Genomic DNA, 18,837 nt, shown 5'->3' on the forward strand with positions numbered 1-18,837 from the left:
AAAAGATTGCTCTCAAACTATGCTGCAAAATGAACATCCCTGGCAAAGAAATGGACCCTCTTTCCTTTCACAAGTTTATTACAAGGCAAAGTCTTCTTCAAGCGCATTTATGCTTCAGTGGTGGATTCCCAAGTTTAGGATGATTAATCTTACTACCAATAGCCATTTATTAAAGGCAAGTCACAGTTCTAGGGACTGTAGGAGACACAGCAATGTAACAACATAGATCCTTTATTAGTGGAAATTTGAAGTTTCCTCCTGCAACCAGGAATTATGGCTTCCTTCTCACAGTTAAACTTCTAAAGCACACACACAAAGAATGAGATTAGTCATTTAGAGAATAACCCAAAATTCCAGAGTCTTAGGGGATGACTGAGGGGTTTGGGAACATCCGAAACTCCAATCAAGAGGACCTAGGTTAAAAAAAAGAGCAGACAGTAGACTAAAACATACTCATGACCTAGGAAGTAAATACCTAATCGAGTATGCTGTACCTAATTTGTATCAAATACTGTGCAAATGTTAAGGGACTGGTCAGCCCTGGCCATGGAACCAGTAGCTAGAACATCCAGGAAGATCAGAGATGCTTGGTCTGGTTAATACAAACACTATGTTATAGGACAGAAGACATCCACCAGAACTCACCATGCCCTGGATCAAACACCACTAGACACTACTCTCATATGTTCACCTTATAACCTTCAGATTACCAATTCTTTTTCTGGTTATGAAAAGCAGTGCCCTAGGTTGTTATAATGGTCACTGGAATGGTTTGCCCCCACCTTATCTCCATCTTGCGGAGTCTGCTCAGTGTGAGTCCAATCAACCCTAAATCACAGGTGACCCCAGTGCCAGGAAGTCATCTGGAAGAGAGCATTCAGCCGTCTCCAGCGGCATCATTCTCCTTTCAAATGCAGAAACTGATTCAATCTCCATAAACTAGACTTTTTTTTAAAAGCTAATTTTAGAAAGGTGGAAATACTTTTTAATTTACCAATCATATTTCTTCTTAACAATGGATGTAGTCTTTTCTGTTGAAATGAGAAGCTTCTTAGATGATTGTACAAAATTATCTATTCCTGTGTTTCTCTGGTATGGATAGAGCGTACCAAACACTTTTAGTAAATGTCTTCATCAACAGACAGTTTTCTCCTAGAAGCTAATGAGAGAATTCTGTAATCACCAGGAGCTTTATCCCTGACTAGGCGTGCCCTACCTATAATGAGTAATTTATGAAAGTTGTCTTTAGATAGACACTTTGGATCTTTATTTAGGCAACAAATAAATCAAGGTGTGATCATATAAGGGGCTTAGAGCCAGTTATAGGTCTCTCTAAAATGACGAAAGCATGATATAAAGTCTGTGTCCTCTTGTTAGCTTTTTTCCCAGTTGTTTTTCTGTATCTCAAGGTCACTCTTGCTGCCCTACTTTCAGCGTCCCAGGCTCACACTGCACACGGGGCTGGCCGTGGCTTGTCGGAAGGTACATTGGAAAGTTTCCATTTCCCTGTCTTGGCAGATGACCAAAGTTAAAAGTATTGTGCATCTTTCTGAGGAAACATTTTTAAAAGTAAATGACTATTGTTCGCTGCTACACAATTCTACCATTAAATTAGATTATATCTTCCTTTTAGTAATTGCCCATCTAAAGTTCTACTCAGATTTTCACTGGAAAACAGCTCCTTCGATCTTTCTTGCATAACTGAAGGTATCTGACAATTCATTCTTTTTTAACTTTAAACAAATCTGTATTACATAAAGGTTGTCACATAATTGGGTATTCCTCTACTTTGTACACAATTATTCTTACTCTCCACAGAAAAGCTGCTTCTTAACTTCTCATCTGCTGTTAGCAAGCACTAAAATCCTGATTTTAACAGCATAGTAGTAAAAATGCCTCAGTGATTTCAGCTGAAAGCAGTACATTGGTACGTGGCTCTTTCACCCAGTATCAGGAATGTAAAAATGTCTTTTTATTCAAAAATACAAAATAAATTATTTGTAGGCATGGACAATGACAGCAGTAAACTGCTATTTATTGTCAGCTGAAATCAGTAACTGATGGTTGTAGCGATTTTTTAAAAACATCACCCAGCGTTTTCTTCATTTTCTTCAAATGACTTCTCTGTAGTTACTGGTGAGAAATACTGCCTTGAGCTTCCTATCACCGTTCATTAATAAATGTCAAGCCCTATTCTAGGAATCAGAAATGCCACCTCCCATCCCACCTACCGCACCCATTCCAGGGTCCTTCTCTTCTTTAGGAATTTCTGTGACTTCTGCTGTAATTAATGGAGAAGCCACCCAAGCAGCATCTAATAAAGGAGTTCTCACATCCTTCGTTGGGCCAATGATTCCTCTTCCACCATATTCACAAAACCCCCAAGCATAGCTCATAACCAACTTCTGAGGAACGCTGCACAATTGTTTTAACTACCAAAGATCCTTCAACACCTGCATTCTTAGCAGTGGTCACTGCCAGAATGTTGAGTATTCTTTTAATAATTTCTATACCAATTTTTTATTTTTATTAGTTGGAGTTAATGAGTCCAAGGCTGGAATGAACTGAAGCAAGGCACAACCCCATCCCAGAATGATGTCTTCTTCAGTAGCAGCTCTTATAGCATTAAGGGCATCTGTAACTCTGTCTTTCTTTTCATGAGTTTTGACATCACTTGTCACATCAACCTTCAGCACAGCTATTCCATTTTAAAGTTTGCCATTCATTCACTTTTCCCTTTTCATATTCACTAGCTGTGATATCTAACTGCTCAATGATTTCTTGAATACAATTTTCAATTCAAGACTTGTCACCATTTCCTTTAAAGAGCATAGCATCACCTTTGGTCACAATGACCCCTCCAACTTTTCCTGTGTTATGAGGCCTACCCCTCTTCTCCAAACACTGCACCACCAACAGCAAGAGCCATATCTTTAAGCTGGTTCTTTCTATTGTCAACAAACCTGGAGCTTTTACTGCTATAACCTGAGGACCAACTTTTAGCCTATTCAAAAGGAAGCTTCGTAGAGCTTCTCCATCAACATCTTCAGCAATGACAACCAAAGGCATATAGTGAGCACTGGCAATTTCAAGAGTAGGTACAATAGACTGGGCACTAGACATTTCTGTTTCACTCAACAGAACACAGGCATCCTTGAATTCATGTTTTTGACCTTTTGATGCATTAATAAGTTATGCAAAAATTTAGCCTAATTATTCGATGCATTAATAAGATATGCAAAAATTTCGATGTATTAATAAGGTATGCAAAAATTAGATCTGGTGATTCTAATGCACCATTCAGTGTTTTTCCACCATTTACTGTGATGACAACCCTTTTCATTGCTTCAGAAATGATGTTGCTGATTTCTTTGTCTCTATTTGCAGAAATTATAGCAACCTGAATAATTTCTTCAAGGGTTGTCACAGGTTTAGACTGCTTCTTAAGTTCAGCAATTAGAGCATCAATAGCTAACATCATACCCTTCCTGATTTTCACTGGATTAGCACCTCTGTTAATCTTCTCGAAGACTTTCTTGACCATAGGGAGTGCAAGTACAGTAGCAGTGGTGGTGCCATCCCTAACCTCTTCATTTGTGTTACTGGCAACATCTTAGTGTTACTGGCAACAAGCTTAGCTCCAATATTTTTACATTTATCGTTGAAGCCAATTGACTTTGTAACAGTCACACCATCTTTTGTTACTCTGGGACTTTCCTAGCTTCACTCAATAATCACAGTTCTTCCCTTCGGCCCCACTGTAGCAGCTACGGCATCGGCTAAAAGGTCGACACCTTGAAGAATTAAGGCTCAGGCACCTGCACCAAATTTTACATGTTTGGCATAAGCCCAAGTGAGATGAGGATCCCAGTAACCTGGTCTCGTCTGCAGAAAGACTGGGTACTCCAAGTATTTCTATGGGGCAGCGGCAGAGCTTGTGCAGTCAGGCAGGTCAGCGGCCAGTGAGGGACAGAATGCAAGACACACACGGCAATGAGCCATGTCCCCTCCCTCCGCCTCTCCCCCACCTGGTGGCACCTTGTGTGCTGGCAGCTCCCACCACATTCTTTAGATCTTAATCTACTAAAGTGACAAAATTATCCAAGCCAGTGATCAATAATGGGCACTCAAACAGCTCATCTTCATTAAAATTAGGTAGTCTTAATTTCTTAGAGAGATAAGCAGCAGCTCTCAGTTGCTCTGGTGATAAAATTCTCAGAGTGCTAGGAGGAATAAATGTAGCAATACCTATGGGGTGCCTGAGGAGGGCCAGGCATAACCCTCAGTCCTTTTGCTCAAAAGAAACAGAAGACAGCTGAATAAAATAATGGTCAATTCCTTTTGCTCAAATAAAAAGGAAGAGAGCTGGATAAAATAAGCTAGAGATAAAATAATTTTAAGGGGGTTAGCTCCAGATGCAGCAAACACTAGGATCTTAAAGAAATACACACAAAAATATATAATAAAATATTATAGATCATCCCATCCCTTGCTAGGCCCTAAAAGTTGATGAAGCATATGGCAAAGGAAAAAATACTAAGGGAAATATAAATTTCTTTTGTCATTTTAATAAAATACTTCCTATTTACCTGGAAGATTTTGTTGACATTAAGGTAGTATTAATCTACATACCTCAGTAGGGAATAATCATTCCTTCACACCAAACACTGAAACCTGAAGTAGAAAGCAAGGAAAGAAAACAAGAAATAAAAATGAATCATAAACTTTGTAAAAGTTGATCCGTACCTTGAATTTCGAAGACAACATCGGCAAGCATCGGCTTATTAAGGAAAAACTTGAGGGAAGTGTTATAAAACCACAGAGGTTTTCTGGCTTGATAGGTTTTGCAATTCCTTAGGCAATTAATCTATAAGGGAAAACAAAAATACAGGGGAAAGGTTGTTTAACATGCTTTGATAACATATAGGCTAGGCTAGGAATTTGGAAAATTATGCTAAATCTCAAAAGAAATATGATTCCCTACTCTATGACATCTCTGATCACAGGTTTCAAAGGAACTTACCTTTAAGAACTGTATGGGCTGCCTGTCAGTGAACAACACTGCTCTCTTTGGCATTCACAGCCGTAAACAAATTGCCTAAGTGAAAACTCAGCTCCATGGCTGAGAAGCTGCAAGGTCCTGAAACCCTATGAGTCTTTGTTGAGAAACAGACAACAGTAGTCCAACTCCATACAAATGCCTACTAAAATATGTTTACATGTACAACCTAATTTGTTCATTAAGACAGTCCTTGATTTGTAATTAAGAAAAATACATTTTTTGGCCAGGTGCAGTGGCTCATGCCTATAATCCCAGCACTTTGGAGGCCAAGGTGGGCACTTGAGGTCTGGAGTTTGAGACCAGCCTGGCCAACATAGCAAAACCCTGTTTCTACTGAAAATACAAAAATTAGCTGGACATGGTGGCATGTGCCTGTAATACCAGCTACTCGGGAGGCTTAGGCAGCAGAATCACTTGAACCCGGGGGGCAGAGGCTGCAGTAAACTGAGATTATGCCACTGCACTCCAGCCTGGGCGACAGAGTGAAACCCTGTCTCCAAAAAAAAAAAAAGAAAGAAAAATACAACTTTCCCTTATCACACCATATCCTTCTTCTACTTACTAGCTTAACACTTTCTCTTAAAGGAGTGAACAGTTAAAAAAATAACCTAGAGTAATGAAGTGGTTCACCTCCATCTTTTTTGAGATGGAGTCTTGCTCTGTGGCCCAGGCTAGAGTGCAATGGTGCGATATTGGCTCACTGCAACCTCCACCTCCCAGGCTCAAGTGCTTCTCGTGCCTCAGCCTCCCGAGAAGCTGGGACTACAGGCGTGCACCACCACGCCCAGCTGATTTTTTGTAGAGACAGGGTATTGCCATTTTTCCCAGGCTGGTCTCAAACTCTTAACCTCAGGCAATCCGCCTACCTTGACTTCCCAAAATGCTAGGATTACAGGTGTGAGCCACCGGGCCCAGCTGGTTCACCTCCATCTTCATCTCCAATCTTATAATCCTAATTGTCCTTCCTACTCACAGCAGAACCCACTAGAACCTATAGTTTCCTGGGTTTTTGATCTGGCGTTCCGGAGACTCTCACCCTTGATAACTTGTCTGTCCTGTCGCGCCTGGCTGGAGCTAGTGGCTCCGGGAGCAGCCTCTCTGTCTAACTCAGGCCTCAGTGCTTTATCCTTTCTGTGGTCTTCAGGCATCCCCTGTGTGCCAACCCTCCTGGAAGTCAAGGGCCGGCCTCCCTTTCCATACCCTCCACCCTTTTTTCTTTGCTTTGCTTTCTTTCTTTCTTTTTTTTTTTTTTAAATTTTAGTCTATTTACAGTGGATAAACAAAACAAGCCTGAATATTTTCAGGTAGTGTTACCCAAATGATGATGAAATAATAAGTCATTTTAAATACTAGGATTCATTAGGACCACAATCTTGCCTAAAGTCTATGTTGTTCCCTAATTTGGAAAGATTTAGTTATGATTTTTATTGAAATATCATATTTTATTCACTTTAAATTCTGATGTCTCCACCCATTCCCCCTGCTGAATCTCAGAGCCCGAGAGCCCTGGTCAGAATGCTAATCCTCTGCTTGGCTAGCTAGGGAACTCTGAAAGCTTTATCCCTAAGAAATAAACATATAACATCAGCAGTAATAAGAATAAATGACATCTACTTCTTACTCTAAATTAATCTATTATGGTGGGAAGTTTAAAATCTTCGGTGAGGGGGGAAAAATGATATTATTCTTCCTCCTAAGGCAGAAGAAAACATTCCAGAATGGTATCCATAAGCAAAACAGAGAGGCAAAACAGGATCATACAAATCCTGGTCCTATAAAGTCATTCTGAGATCCTATACACAACATACCGTCATACACATGGAAGGAATTCGGGCATGGGAGTCAAGTGACCGCCACGCTTAACGAGAGTAGCAGTCAAAAAGCATCACCGGGCTGGGCACGGTGGCTCATGCCTGTAATCCCAGCACTTTGGGAGGCTGAGGCGGGAGGATCACAAGGTCAGGAGATCGAGACCATCCTGGCTAACACGGTGAAACCCCGTCTCTACTAAAAATACAAAAAAATTAGCTGGGTGTGGTGGCGGGCGCCTGTAGTCCCAACTACTCGGGAGGCTGAGGCAGGAGAATGGCATGAACCCAGGAGGCGGAGCTTGCAGTAAGCAGAGATCACACCACTGCATTCCAGCCTGGGCGATAGAGCAAGACTCTGTCTCAAAAAAGAAAAACAAAAACAAAAACAAAAAGCGTCACTGAATTGGAGAGCTCGCAGAGGCTTCAGAAACCATCCAATTTGTCCCTCATTTTATAGGAAGCCCTGACTTGCTCAAAGCCACAGAGATGATTTGTGGCAGATTCACAATTGTAATCTACATTTCCCAAGTCCCAATTCAGGGTTACATCCCTGTGTGGTATTCAGTAAATGAGACAGCCCCTCACCCTGGGAAAGCCCAGGAAGAAGGTGTGAAATAACTCTTCTTTCCCCCCCGTGCAGAGGAGGGAATTCAGCGCAATACCATGGAATCATATCACCCAGCCTTCCCTTTCCCCAATAAGAATTCATTTTATTCTCAGTATTCAAAGGAATGTGTTCCGAATCAAGACTCAAGAAAAGGTTTAGGGTTAGAAGAAAAGGCAAGATTTCTGTACTTGTCAGCCATATAAAGGTTATGAATTTGCATATTGTGAATATTTTATAGATGTATATTACACATGAATGTATGAGAGAACTGGAGAGAGAGGGAGAGAATCTATAAACAGATTCCCTCATCAATTCTGTTTTGAATTTGAAAAAAATGGGAGAGCAGAAGTTTGAGAGAACACAAATGTACGTGATGTACATTTTCACTGGTCCGTAAACAAGTTAATCAAGACAACTAGATGAACTGTTTTGAAAACGAGAATATAGGCATATGTGCAAATTTTTACAAATGATTATTTAGTTGAATTAGACTGCAAGAGCTACCATCCTGCCATATACTTGTAAAACTGGACAGCTTCTGTATACCTGCTTCAATGTGTTACTAAAAAAAAAAAAAAACTTACCCCTTAATTCCACGTTACTTTGTTTACAAAAAAGACTATTTTCTCAACTAAAGAACAATCAAGAATCTTCACTAAAAGCTAGTACAGTTTTATTTTTGTAAAACATTAACTTTAAAATGTTAACAGGTTTTAGAAAACAGAAAAGTCATCTGTATTAAAAAATTAAAGGAATCATCATTTTTCTTATAGTTAATATATACCTTTATTCTGCTAAGTATTGCATATAACTTACCTTACTTATCTACTGCAGCCAATTTGTTTATCACAAAATCAGAAAAAAAAAATACACTGGCTAAACTGTGTAATGTCTTAAAGTTTTGAAATGTTTTTTAAAGCCCTTACAGACTACACAATACCAAGTTACTAGAGTTTTAATATGCACCAGTCTATGGCAATATACAAAGTCTGTTTTTATAAACTTGAATCTAATTTATAATTTTGAACCTACTATTAATGAGATCATCCTTAACTGTCCACCTCGTTGAATAGATTTCTCAGAACACTTGAAAAAGGGACATGCAAAACTGCCTTCCTCTCAAAAACTATTTGAGACTTAAATTGTGAGGAGTGAGAAGGCACCCTCTCTAATAACCTTAACTGTACCTGGACAAATTAAACAGCCTTTTATTCTTGATATAGATTGTGTATTCCCAGAGCTCCAGGGGAATGTTTCAGAAGGCAGAATTTGCAAACAAGCATTTTAAAGACATGACTCACATGTATTTTAATTCTTACATAAATTAAAGTCTAAGATAGGGCCGAGTGTGGTGGCTCATGCCTGTAATCCCAGCACCTTGGGAGGCTACGGTGGGCAGATCGCTTGAGCCCAGGAGTTTGAGACTAGCCTGGGCAACATGGAAAAACCACGTCTCTACAAAAAATTTAAAAATTAGCCAGGTATGGTGATGCATATCTATAGTCCCAGCTCCTTGGGAGGCTGAGGTGGGAGATATCACTTGAGCCCAGGAGGTGGAGGCTGCAGTGAGCCAAGATCATGCCACCGCACTCCCACCTGGGCAACACAGTGAGACCCTGTCACAAACACACACACACACACACACACACACACACACACACACAATCTAAGATACAAATAACCCATGTTTGTGTTTTAAATATTTAAATGGCAAAATATACTTAAGGAAAACATTTACATTTATACAGTATTTGACTCTTCTAATGACTCAATTTTATATTCATCATAGTATGTGAGTTATAATTCAGAGGGTCAAAGTAAACTAACTTACAACAAATCAACTTACCTTTCCTGGTGTTTTTAAAATGCATTTAACTTTCTCGATTACATTTGAAACATCCCCAGAATCTTTCAACTTCTTCCTGATATCTTCTTCCAATTCTTCCCACTGAAAAGCACCTGTAAACAAATTAGTACATGCTGGATTTTTCTGTTAAATGAGGAAGTAACAAAAGTAAATCTCTTATTAAATACAACATTCCTTTTTTTTAGTGCTTTAATTTTTCTTTACCAGATATACATCCTTATAACTATACTAAAACATTTAAACAGCACTCATATTTCAAAAAAATCAGTTTAACTTCCCCTAAATTATTTCTCAAAATCTGAAGTCTTCCTCCCCGGACTGCTGCTACCTCTCTGCAATAGGTGGGCAGCTAGTGATAACAGCAATGGTCAGAATATGAGTTCCCATGACAAGTGGTCCAGCACCCAAATTATTTACTTGCCCTGAGTAAAAAGGTAGATGTGGTCTTTCCCAAGGGTGAATTAAATCTTACCAGTTATGGGCAGCAGTGACTATCATCAGGTAGAGGAACATGCAGCAGCAACAGAATGCATTCAGAAGGTCTCAAGCATTGTCATGGGCAGACTGGGATGCTTGAGAGCCAACTCTACAAAACCAGCCTGAGGAAGGGGGCTACATCGTCCACGTAGCTCATGTCATCGGAGCAAAATCACCCCACCGTCCTTTGCCTTTCCCTAGCCCACTTCAAAACTCTCTTCCTAGGCTCATTTCACTTCTGCCACTCTGTCAGCCTCTTTCCCTCTATGTCTTGCAAAATTCTTATTCTATGGTCAGCAAAAGCTGACCTTTTCCCCAAGGACTTCTCTTACTTGGTCTGCAGCAACCTCCTATCCAACCTCCCTGCTTCCTAACAGCCTTTTCCCCATCAAATCCATCCTATTACTCAAAGCTGGTGAGTTTTCAAAAGCACGAATCTGATCATGACATTCCAAGAGATTACACGCATCCATCCTATGATTTACAGAAGGTCCTATCTCATAAAAATATAATTCAAGAAGCCTAGTGTGGGCGGTATAGTTAGACCTAGGATCCAGTTCTACCTCAGCTATTAACTACTAGTGTGACGAGTCACTTCACCTCTCTGGGTAATTAAAGACCCTTTTTTATCTGCTCTCAGTTCATTTCTTCTGATGTTTTCATTCCTGTATTCAGCACTCACCAGATGCCTTCATGGATATTGGGGAATGAGGCAGGCACATAAACACTTATTAAACCAATGAGATCAGGCAATTGCAGCCAGTCTGTACCAACTAAAACCAAATCCAATTGGAAGGGGCAGATTGCAAGTCCAGAAGCTCTCAGGCTCTTACAGCTGAGCCCTGCAGCACTAAGCACTAATGCACATCCTTTCAACTTCTCCCCACCTGGCCTTCCTAATACTTACAGTGTCTCCTGGGGGAGGGAGTCAAATGATATGTAGCATTTGCCATTTTTGTGATGCTATCAACATGACATCACAGAACAAGGAAATGGGGATGATAAACACAACTGGGCTCTCACAAGCTGGTGCCAGCTCCAGCACATCACTGCTTCTTTCTGCCTTTGCTAGCTCTTTTTATGCTTTCACTGATTGCTCCCCTTCCTCATCAAATTCTCAAAGCTGTGTAGTATAGAAGAGCTCTATGATTTCTGTTTTTCTCTTTCTGCACGAATGCTTTTTAACGGTGTGGCCACATCCTCTTTTCCCATCTCATAAATTCTTTGGATTGTATCACCAGAAAATTTCACGTGCACACAAACATTAAAGTTAGTATAACAATGTGAGAGTGTAAGAACCCCTTAGAAGCCAATGGATCCCAGATCAAGAAAATTACTCTATGCCAGTGATTATCAACCATACCTGTGTATTATAAATACCTGGGATCTTTTATAAAATACCATCAGAGGAGGTCTCATCTCCAGATCAAGTGAATTAGACTTTCTGGGCCTGAAGCCCCTGGCATCAGTGTTTTAAAATTCTCCCTGGTGACCCTAATGTGCATTGTATGCTGCTGACGGCCACTTCTTTCCCTTTAGAAATTTCAACCATTGAGTTCAAGACCAGCCTGGCCAACATGGGGAAACCCTGTCTCTACTAAAAATACAAAAATTTGCTGGGCATGGTGGCATGTGCCTGTAATGCCAGCTACCTGGGAGGCTGAGGCAGGAGAATCGCTTGAACCCAGGAGGCGGAGATTTCAGTGAGCCATGATCGTGCCACTGCACTTCAGCCTGAGCGACAGAGTGAGACCCTGTCTCAAAAAAAAAAAAAAAAAAAAAGAGGAAAATGGAAAGAAATTTCAGCCATTATCCAAACCCAGTGTTAGTGGTATGCAGGAAAGGGAACATGTAAGTATTTTTTATTGTCTGCGCTCATCCAATCTAAAGAAGAACACAAGTACTGTCTCTGTGTTCTTTTACATACTTATATATGTAAAAGTTACATTGCTATTTGAGTAAAAGCATATTAACTAAAAAACACCTAAAAAATATCTCCATTCAGAAGATTATCTAAAAGCAAGCAAGCATCAAATAATCTAAATAGATGGAATTAGTAGCAGGTAAATCCCCACAGGCCACTGAACTGTCTGAGAACACACACAGGAAGAATCACTCACTGAAAATGAAAGTAAGACTAATTCTCAAGAGCACACTGCTGATTGGGCTGTTTTCATAATTAGAAACATTAATCAAGTCATCTTTGAGACTTTTAGGTCCTAATAAACCAATAATCCTAAGGCTGGGACTTTCCTTTTATTTTTCCAGTGGTAAAAACATTTAACATCAGATTTACCCTCTTAGAAAACTTTAAGTATATAATGCGATATCATTAACAATAGGCACAATGTCATACAGCAGGTCTCCAGAACTTATTCATCTTGCATAACTTTACTGATTGATCAACTGCAGACAAGGGCAGGATGACATCTTGCATCACTGACTGGGATTTTCTTTAGTTAACTTCTTAAAGCACTGAATCCACTTAGACTTTTAGAGCGCGTGGTATACTCATGTATATTAGGCTGTGTTTTTATGCAATACAGAAAAGGGCATGCCAAGGAATGATTCTAAGAACTGGAGAATGTAAACTGAAGATGAAAGCTTGCTTCCACATATTTGTCTACTCTGATGGCATTTCAATAAGTGATGTGAAACTCTAAGGGCCATCTGTGGCAGGAAGAGCTCAAAGCTAAATTCTTGAGGTTCTTACAAATACTTCACTTCCTAACCATCTGAGATCATATGACTCAAGAATGTGCAACCATAACACTGCATCAAGTATTATAAGAATGTTACAATTGTATGCCATGTAAGAATTACTCCCTGAAGACCAGGAAAGGGCTGGCTTCACTTATCACATTACTCCTCGTTCCTTAGGATTAGTAGTTAAGTACTTATACATTATGCAGTGTTTGTTGTTATTCAATAGAAAACTAACGTATACAAAACAGATATACCTTGACTGTGTCTACTGAATCAAAAATTTGAATAGGAATAGATAGGTGTAAAATGTTAACTGGACTGTTGTTAAACAGGTCGCTCCTAAATAACGAACCAAATGTTCATGGTGACATAACACACACCAAATTTCAAATTCCTAAAGGTTAAAAAAAGCATGTTATTTAAAAAGAATTAAGATATTCTTTGTAATCTGGTTCTTTAAAAAAAAAAACAAGGACAGGAGATAGGCTTATTATAATTCTCTAGCCCGTGTTTGCTCAAGGCAAATATTCCTGAGCACATGATGGAGTTCAACCTCTGCTTTACCAACCCATCTGATGGGAACACAAACAAACAACTGCTGTCTTCAATGGTTCTCTAGCATAACCCAAGGGCAGACCACAGCACTTCTGTGGGAAAACCACTGCATAACTGTGCCTTAACACTTGTATTCTATTCACAGGTTTAAAAATGTTAAAACAAAAACAAAACAAAACAAGCCTGGCCCATTTACTGAAGTCTCTGAGAAAAACGTAGGTTTAAAATTTTTGTTTGATTTGATTACAAAATACATTTTTTCAAAAACAGTGTCACTTATTCATACACAAACAAATGACTAGAGGATCAAACAAAGCAATAAATGTTTAAACATTTTCTGTTGATAGTGGAATCTGGGTAAATTTTTTTCTCTTAATTTTCAGCATTTTTCAAAATTGTCTTTTCTGTGCAAATACAGCTTTGATATCTCTTTTTAACATAATGTAAATGAAACTTTTCCTTGAGCCAGAGGTTGTAATCTGTAAATAATTAAAGAATAATAAATAGATACCTGCAGAACCAGTTATTTTCCCTTTTCCTTAACCAGCATCTGGATCTCTGCAGCCCCAGGTCAATGGCCCGTGCCCCTGCTCAGACCAGACAGCACCTCCGGCTTTGGCCGTGACGTACAAGGAGAGATCACAGCCGAAATGGGACGGGTCAGTGTCAAGTTAAGAAGCCAGGACTCTGAACTGGTTGAAGACCTGTAGCTCAGCAGGCTCTCCACACCATCATGCCTGCCTGCCCTCCGATCCCTATTCCAGGCTTACTTAATTTCCACCCAACCACTAGGCATCCACTTTTCCTCGCGTCAGGCAGGGGACACACAGGGCACTGAGAGCCCCAGTTCTGAATAGCTCTGCATCAGTCAGCCTTACAGCTCACCCCATTTTTACTTTGAATCCTAAGCTGATAACTTGGTAGCCTTCCTAGGCCTCTGCACTGAATTCTAGGCCCTAGTTTGCTGGCTTTGGCTGGTTCCCAGTTCTTCCAAAAGCAGGTATTCCAGCTGCTTCTGGCAGTCCAGAGATCCAGCACCACCTCGGAGACTACTGGAAACGCAGAATCTCATGCCCCACTCCAGGTAACTGAACCAGAATCTCCACAGGAACAAGATCCTCAGATGATCTGCACACACTTTAAGGTTTGAAAAGCACTGGTCTAGACAATGAAGGGCCAATGGCAGGGCCACCCACTGTCTGAATGTTGGCCTTCCTGAGGCTGATCGCCAGAGTAATGGGACCTCCTGATTGAATGCCTGTCTTGGCTGCACTGTTCCACCCTGCAACCACAACCAGAGATGAGCTTTCTAAAGCCCAGTGTGATCATGCTTAAAACTCTAGCACAAGTCTAAGAGCAGCAGGAACAGCTTCCACAGGCCTTGCCCACCTCATCACCCACCAGCCATCGCCTTTCACTCTACGTTCCAGCCATGGGAAACGGCCTGTGATCCCTGGAAAGCAGCAGCTACCTAGGATTACATTTTTATTAATGCAAATGTCCCCAGAATATTAATCTCTTTCAAACAGTATCAGAATGAATGCATAAAAAAATTACAACAGGTAAATGACTCCGGGGAAAGGGTCTAGGGTAGAAGGATAACTTTTTTCTTTTCTTTCCCTTTTTTTCCATCTGCCTGTATTAATTTTGCAATTAAATAAAGCACTCCCCCTAGGAGAAAGCTAGGCAGGATCAGCCACTGGAGATACATCTAGCTATTTTACTGCTACTATGTTAAAAAGGATATAAGACGTCAGAGTGCTCATATGCCTTTGAAAGTAGTCAATAACAATTGTGGAAGCCTACTGAATAAGTCATGTAATTTCAACAGAAAATTATCATACAAAAGTCACGTCCCTCATAGTTCCTTAAACATGTGATTAAAAACTTAACATGTAAACATGTTAGTTTTTCAAAATCTTAAATTCTGAACTGTGACATTCTAAGTTTAAACGTCAAAATCTATAGTACTAAATGAAGTCTTTAAATAGTTTGACTTACTGATATGATGATGCCCGGCTACTGGAGCCTACTCTTTAATTCAACTAAAGCTTACAGAGAACCCGCTGAAGGCAATGTGCTGGGTGTGTGCTGTACAGGTGCTTAATTTATGCCTTTTCCAAGCCAATATTTCACTAACCTAGCACCACATTCTACTCCAATATGTATTTTTTATCCACATAAATCTGCGTGCTGCAATTGTACTTTTCAAAATCATAATTTAAGTTTTAACATATAAAATTACATGACCACAACCCACATGAACAAAGTAATACCTTATTTTTAACATCAATTACTTAAATAAAGGCTGCCCCAAATTTCCCTACCTGTATGAAATGATACTTGCCTTGCAAACCTTAAACTTTTTATCTGTTCCCAATTAGGCTTTATTTGAAGCCTAAAAACAAATTAATTATAAATGTTTCTCCAGACACACTGCAGAGCAGGAGTGACCTTAGCCTAACAGGTTATCGCTACATGATTTGAAGTGGGTAAAGAAAATTAAAGACAGGAGTTCTCAGAAAACTTATATTTAGATGCTTACATTAAAATTCATTTTACATCTGTTCTTTTCCACTCTTAGATGGGACACTTAGATGTAAGACCTTCAATTCATTTGCTAAAATGACTCAGATAGAACTTCTATCTTTAAAATATAGTTGCTACTGAGTTTTTAAAAGGGCAAAGAGAAAAATACTTGATAAGCTAAATCTTAAAAAGAAAGGGCACAGTAAGGAAAAAAAAAAGTAACGTCTATGATAGTCATAGCCAAAGTTAATTAGACCTCAACTAACACTGGATGTTGATTTCCAGTCCGTAAGCTGAATGCAATTCTCTCTTTCACGCCCTACAAAACCTAAGAGTCGAACCGAAGAGTGAATAGCTAGGTTTTAAGGTATAGACACATGATTTCATTTGCTCTTGGAATATTTTATGCCTTTAAAACTAAATTGGACAATAAATTCTCATATTTCATATTTTGGATGTTTTTTAAAGAAATAAAATATTAACATACCTGTTTGGCAGATTATGGTTTTTACAAGTAGATTTAAAACCAAGGCAAATACAAAAACATATGAAAAGATGCTTGATATCACTAATCATTAGGGAAATGCAAATCAATACCAGAATTAGATACCACATCATACCCATTAAGATGGCTACTATTAAAAAAAATAAACAGCAAGTGTTGGCAAGGATGTGGAGAAACTGGAACCCTTGTGCAGTTTGTAGGCACGTAAAGTGGTATAGCTAGTGTGGAAAACAGTATGGCAGTAAAAAATCAAAAATAGAATTACCATGTGATCCAGCAATTCCACTTCTGTGTATATATGCAAAAATAAAATAAAAGCAGAGTCTCAAAAGAGATATTTGTACACTATGTTCACAGCAGCATTACTCACAATAGCTAAAACAGTGGAAGCAACCCAAGCGTCCATGGATGAATGAATGGGTCAACAAAATGTGGTCTATATGTACTACAGAATATTATCAACCTTAAAAGGAAGAAAATCCTGATACATGCCACAACTTGGATGAACCTTTAAGACATTATGCTAAGTAAAATACATCAATCACAAAATGACAAATACTGTATGATTCCACTTACATGAGGCACTTAGGAGAGTTAAAATCACAGAGACAGAAAGTAGAATGGTGGCTGTCAGGGGCTGGAAAGAGGTCGGAATGGGGAATCATTGTTTAATGGGTATAGAGTTTCAGTTTTATAAGATGCAAAGAATTATGGACACGGATGGTGGTGATAGTTACACAACATTATGAATGTGTTTAATTCCACTGAACTGTGTTCTTAAAAATGGTTAAGATGGTAAAATTTATGTTCTATGTATTTTACCACAATAAAATGAAATTGATAGGGAAAAGATGAGGCAAGTACATTTGTAAGGAAAACAGAAAGCTTGGACCAATTCTTATATATAAAGCAAATAATATTTCATGTATAATCTTAATCTCAGATGGTAGGTAAAGATCACTGTAAAACTAACCAGTACCCTTGAGTGTCACAGGCACGTTTCATTTCCAAAGCTTATGAGATTGTAAGTAACCAGAACCATTTGACAAGATACCTGAATAAATGAAGCGAAGGATGTCTGATAAACAAGAACAGAAGAGGGCGTCTTTAACAATGACTCGTAATGGTGGGTTGCCTGAAGATTCATGGCTAGCACCTGGAAATGCAGTATCTCTGTTTATAGCAAAAAGATCCTGGGTAGTTCGGATGATACTGGAATCCTGAATGTCAGTGGGACTCTTCACATTGAAAAGCAGCATGAAAACATGGCTTACAGCGCAGAGAACGATCTTGTGGGCCTCTACAACTTCCTTTAAATCGGGGTTGTAAAATACCACGTCCACACACTGGCAGCAGAACAGCAAGTTATTCAAGTCAGAGTTATAATGTGACGCTTCAGCCTTTAAGACAGGCATTTTTTCTGTTTTGAAAAAGAAAATAAAAATAATAAACTCCTTTCAGGTTTACAGACCCAACAATTTCATGTTTACTTTAAATATAATTGTATAATATTTTAAAATATTATTAGGTTAAAGCATAAGAAACAGCCAATATTTAACCATTTTTTTGATGCACAAAAACAGCGATTTTCTACTGCTTAACCTAATTTATAAACATATATAAACTAATTATTCAGGAACTGTAGAATTTTATAACACAGACACACAAATACTATGTTTATTTACATTTTATAGAGCAAATGAAAAACCCACTAATGACGTACGGAACAATAAAATAACATTTCTTCTTACTTGTGTGTCCCAAAATAAAACAATCCGCCAAATACTGAACTTTAGTATTTCATAGTCATCCTTCTTTACTTTTACCTTTGATTTTAAAAATTCAAAGTACTGAATAAGTTCCGAAGAACCCAATCTCACATCTGAAGTCCTTTTCCTCCTGGGACCAGAAGTAGAGGTAGAGGGCTGAGCTGTTAAAATTGTGCAACTTCTCAGAGTCAAGGCTCAGAGTCTTGAACTCGATCGTTTGAAAACATTGTGACCCCTTTATTTGGATTCCAAAACTAGCATTTTTTCCTTCTAGTAAAACACTTCAGCAAAAGTGCTGACTCAGCTCCCTAATTTCTAAGAGAATATAACCTTCAGTTTACTAGTTTGATCACCAATAAAGAGAGATGAGCCCTCAGTCAACTCAGAATACCTACACTCCAGGCCCCCACCACAGACCCTAACTGTAAAACATCTGCCATCTCATTTTTATCCAAAGAGGAGCTGAGGAAAGTGACATTTGTGAAGTGTTGTTTGAAGGGTATGCAACCGTCTAAATCAGTGGAATTCAAACTTCTTTAGCAATAAAAATGCTTGATTCCAAAGCAAACCTCAGCCTATAAAACAGATAATAACGAAGTCCTTTGGAGGCCAGGCTCTCCCTGCACTGTATTCCAGTCCACCCTCCTCCCTTCTACTGCCTGTGGCCCCTTTACAGAACCCTAAATGCCATGTGCCCCAGAGCCCAGGATCCGTCCTTGGAACAAATCAACCCCAAATATGTACCCAGACTGTATTATTCTGAACCCCTGGAATATCTTTAGTGCTATACACACAGCTCTCTTAACAGAAGAGTACAAGAAACAGCCTTGTGAACGTTGAGGCTGCATTTCCTGAAGAGACACTTTTGAAAGCCCTGTCCACTATATCACTTAGTGCCCTCACATGAAGACCCACACAAGAGATTTTTCTTTTCTTTTCTTTTCTTTTT

The 18,837-nt window shown here is 39.2% G+C and overlaps 1 protein-coding gene and 1 pseudogene across 1 annotated transcript in view; both read right to left on the reverse strand.

Moving 5' to 3' along the window:
* Nucleotides 1-18,837, reverse strand: part of RHOBTB3 (Rho related BTB domain containing 3) — a 65,610-nt gene that overhangs the window by 23,450 nt on the left and 23,323 nt on the right. Inside the window, exons 6-8 of the mRNA XM_016952988.4 lie at nt 17,174-17,539; nt 9,327-9,439; nt 4,747-4,867 (exon numbers count right to left, since the gene is read on the reverse strand). Of these exons, the coding sequence (XP_016808477.1) occupies nt 4,747-4,867; nt 9,327-9,439; nt 17,174-17,539 (600 nt within the window). The remainder of the gene's footprint in view (nt 1-4,746; nt 4,868-9,326; nt 9,440-17,173; nt 17,540-18,837) is intronic.
* On the reverse strand, nt 1,020-3,544 carry LOC134810034 (60 kDa heat shock protein, mitochondrial-like; annotated as a pseudogene).

The sequence above is a fragment of the Pan troglodytes genome, chromosome 4 (genome assembly GCF_028858775.2).
Source record: "Pan troglodytes isolate AG18354 chromosome 4, NHGRI_mPanTro3-v2.0_pri, whole genome shotgun sequence".
Lineage (NCBI taxonomy): Eukaryota > Metazoa > Chordata > Mammalia > Primates > Hominidae > Pan > Pan troglodytes.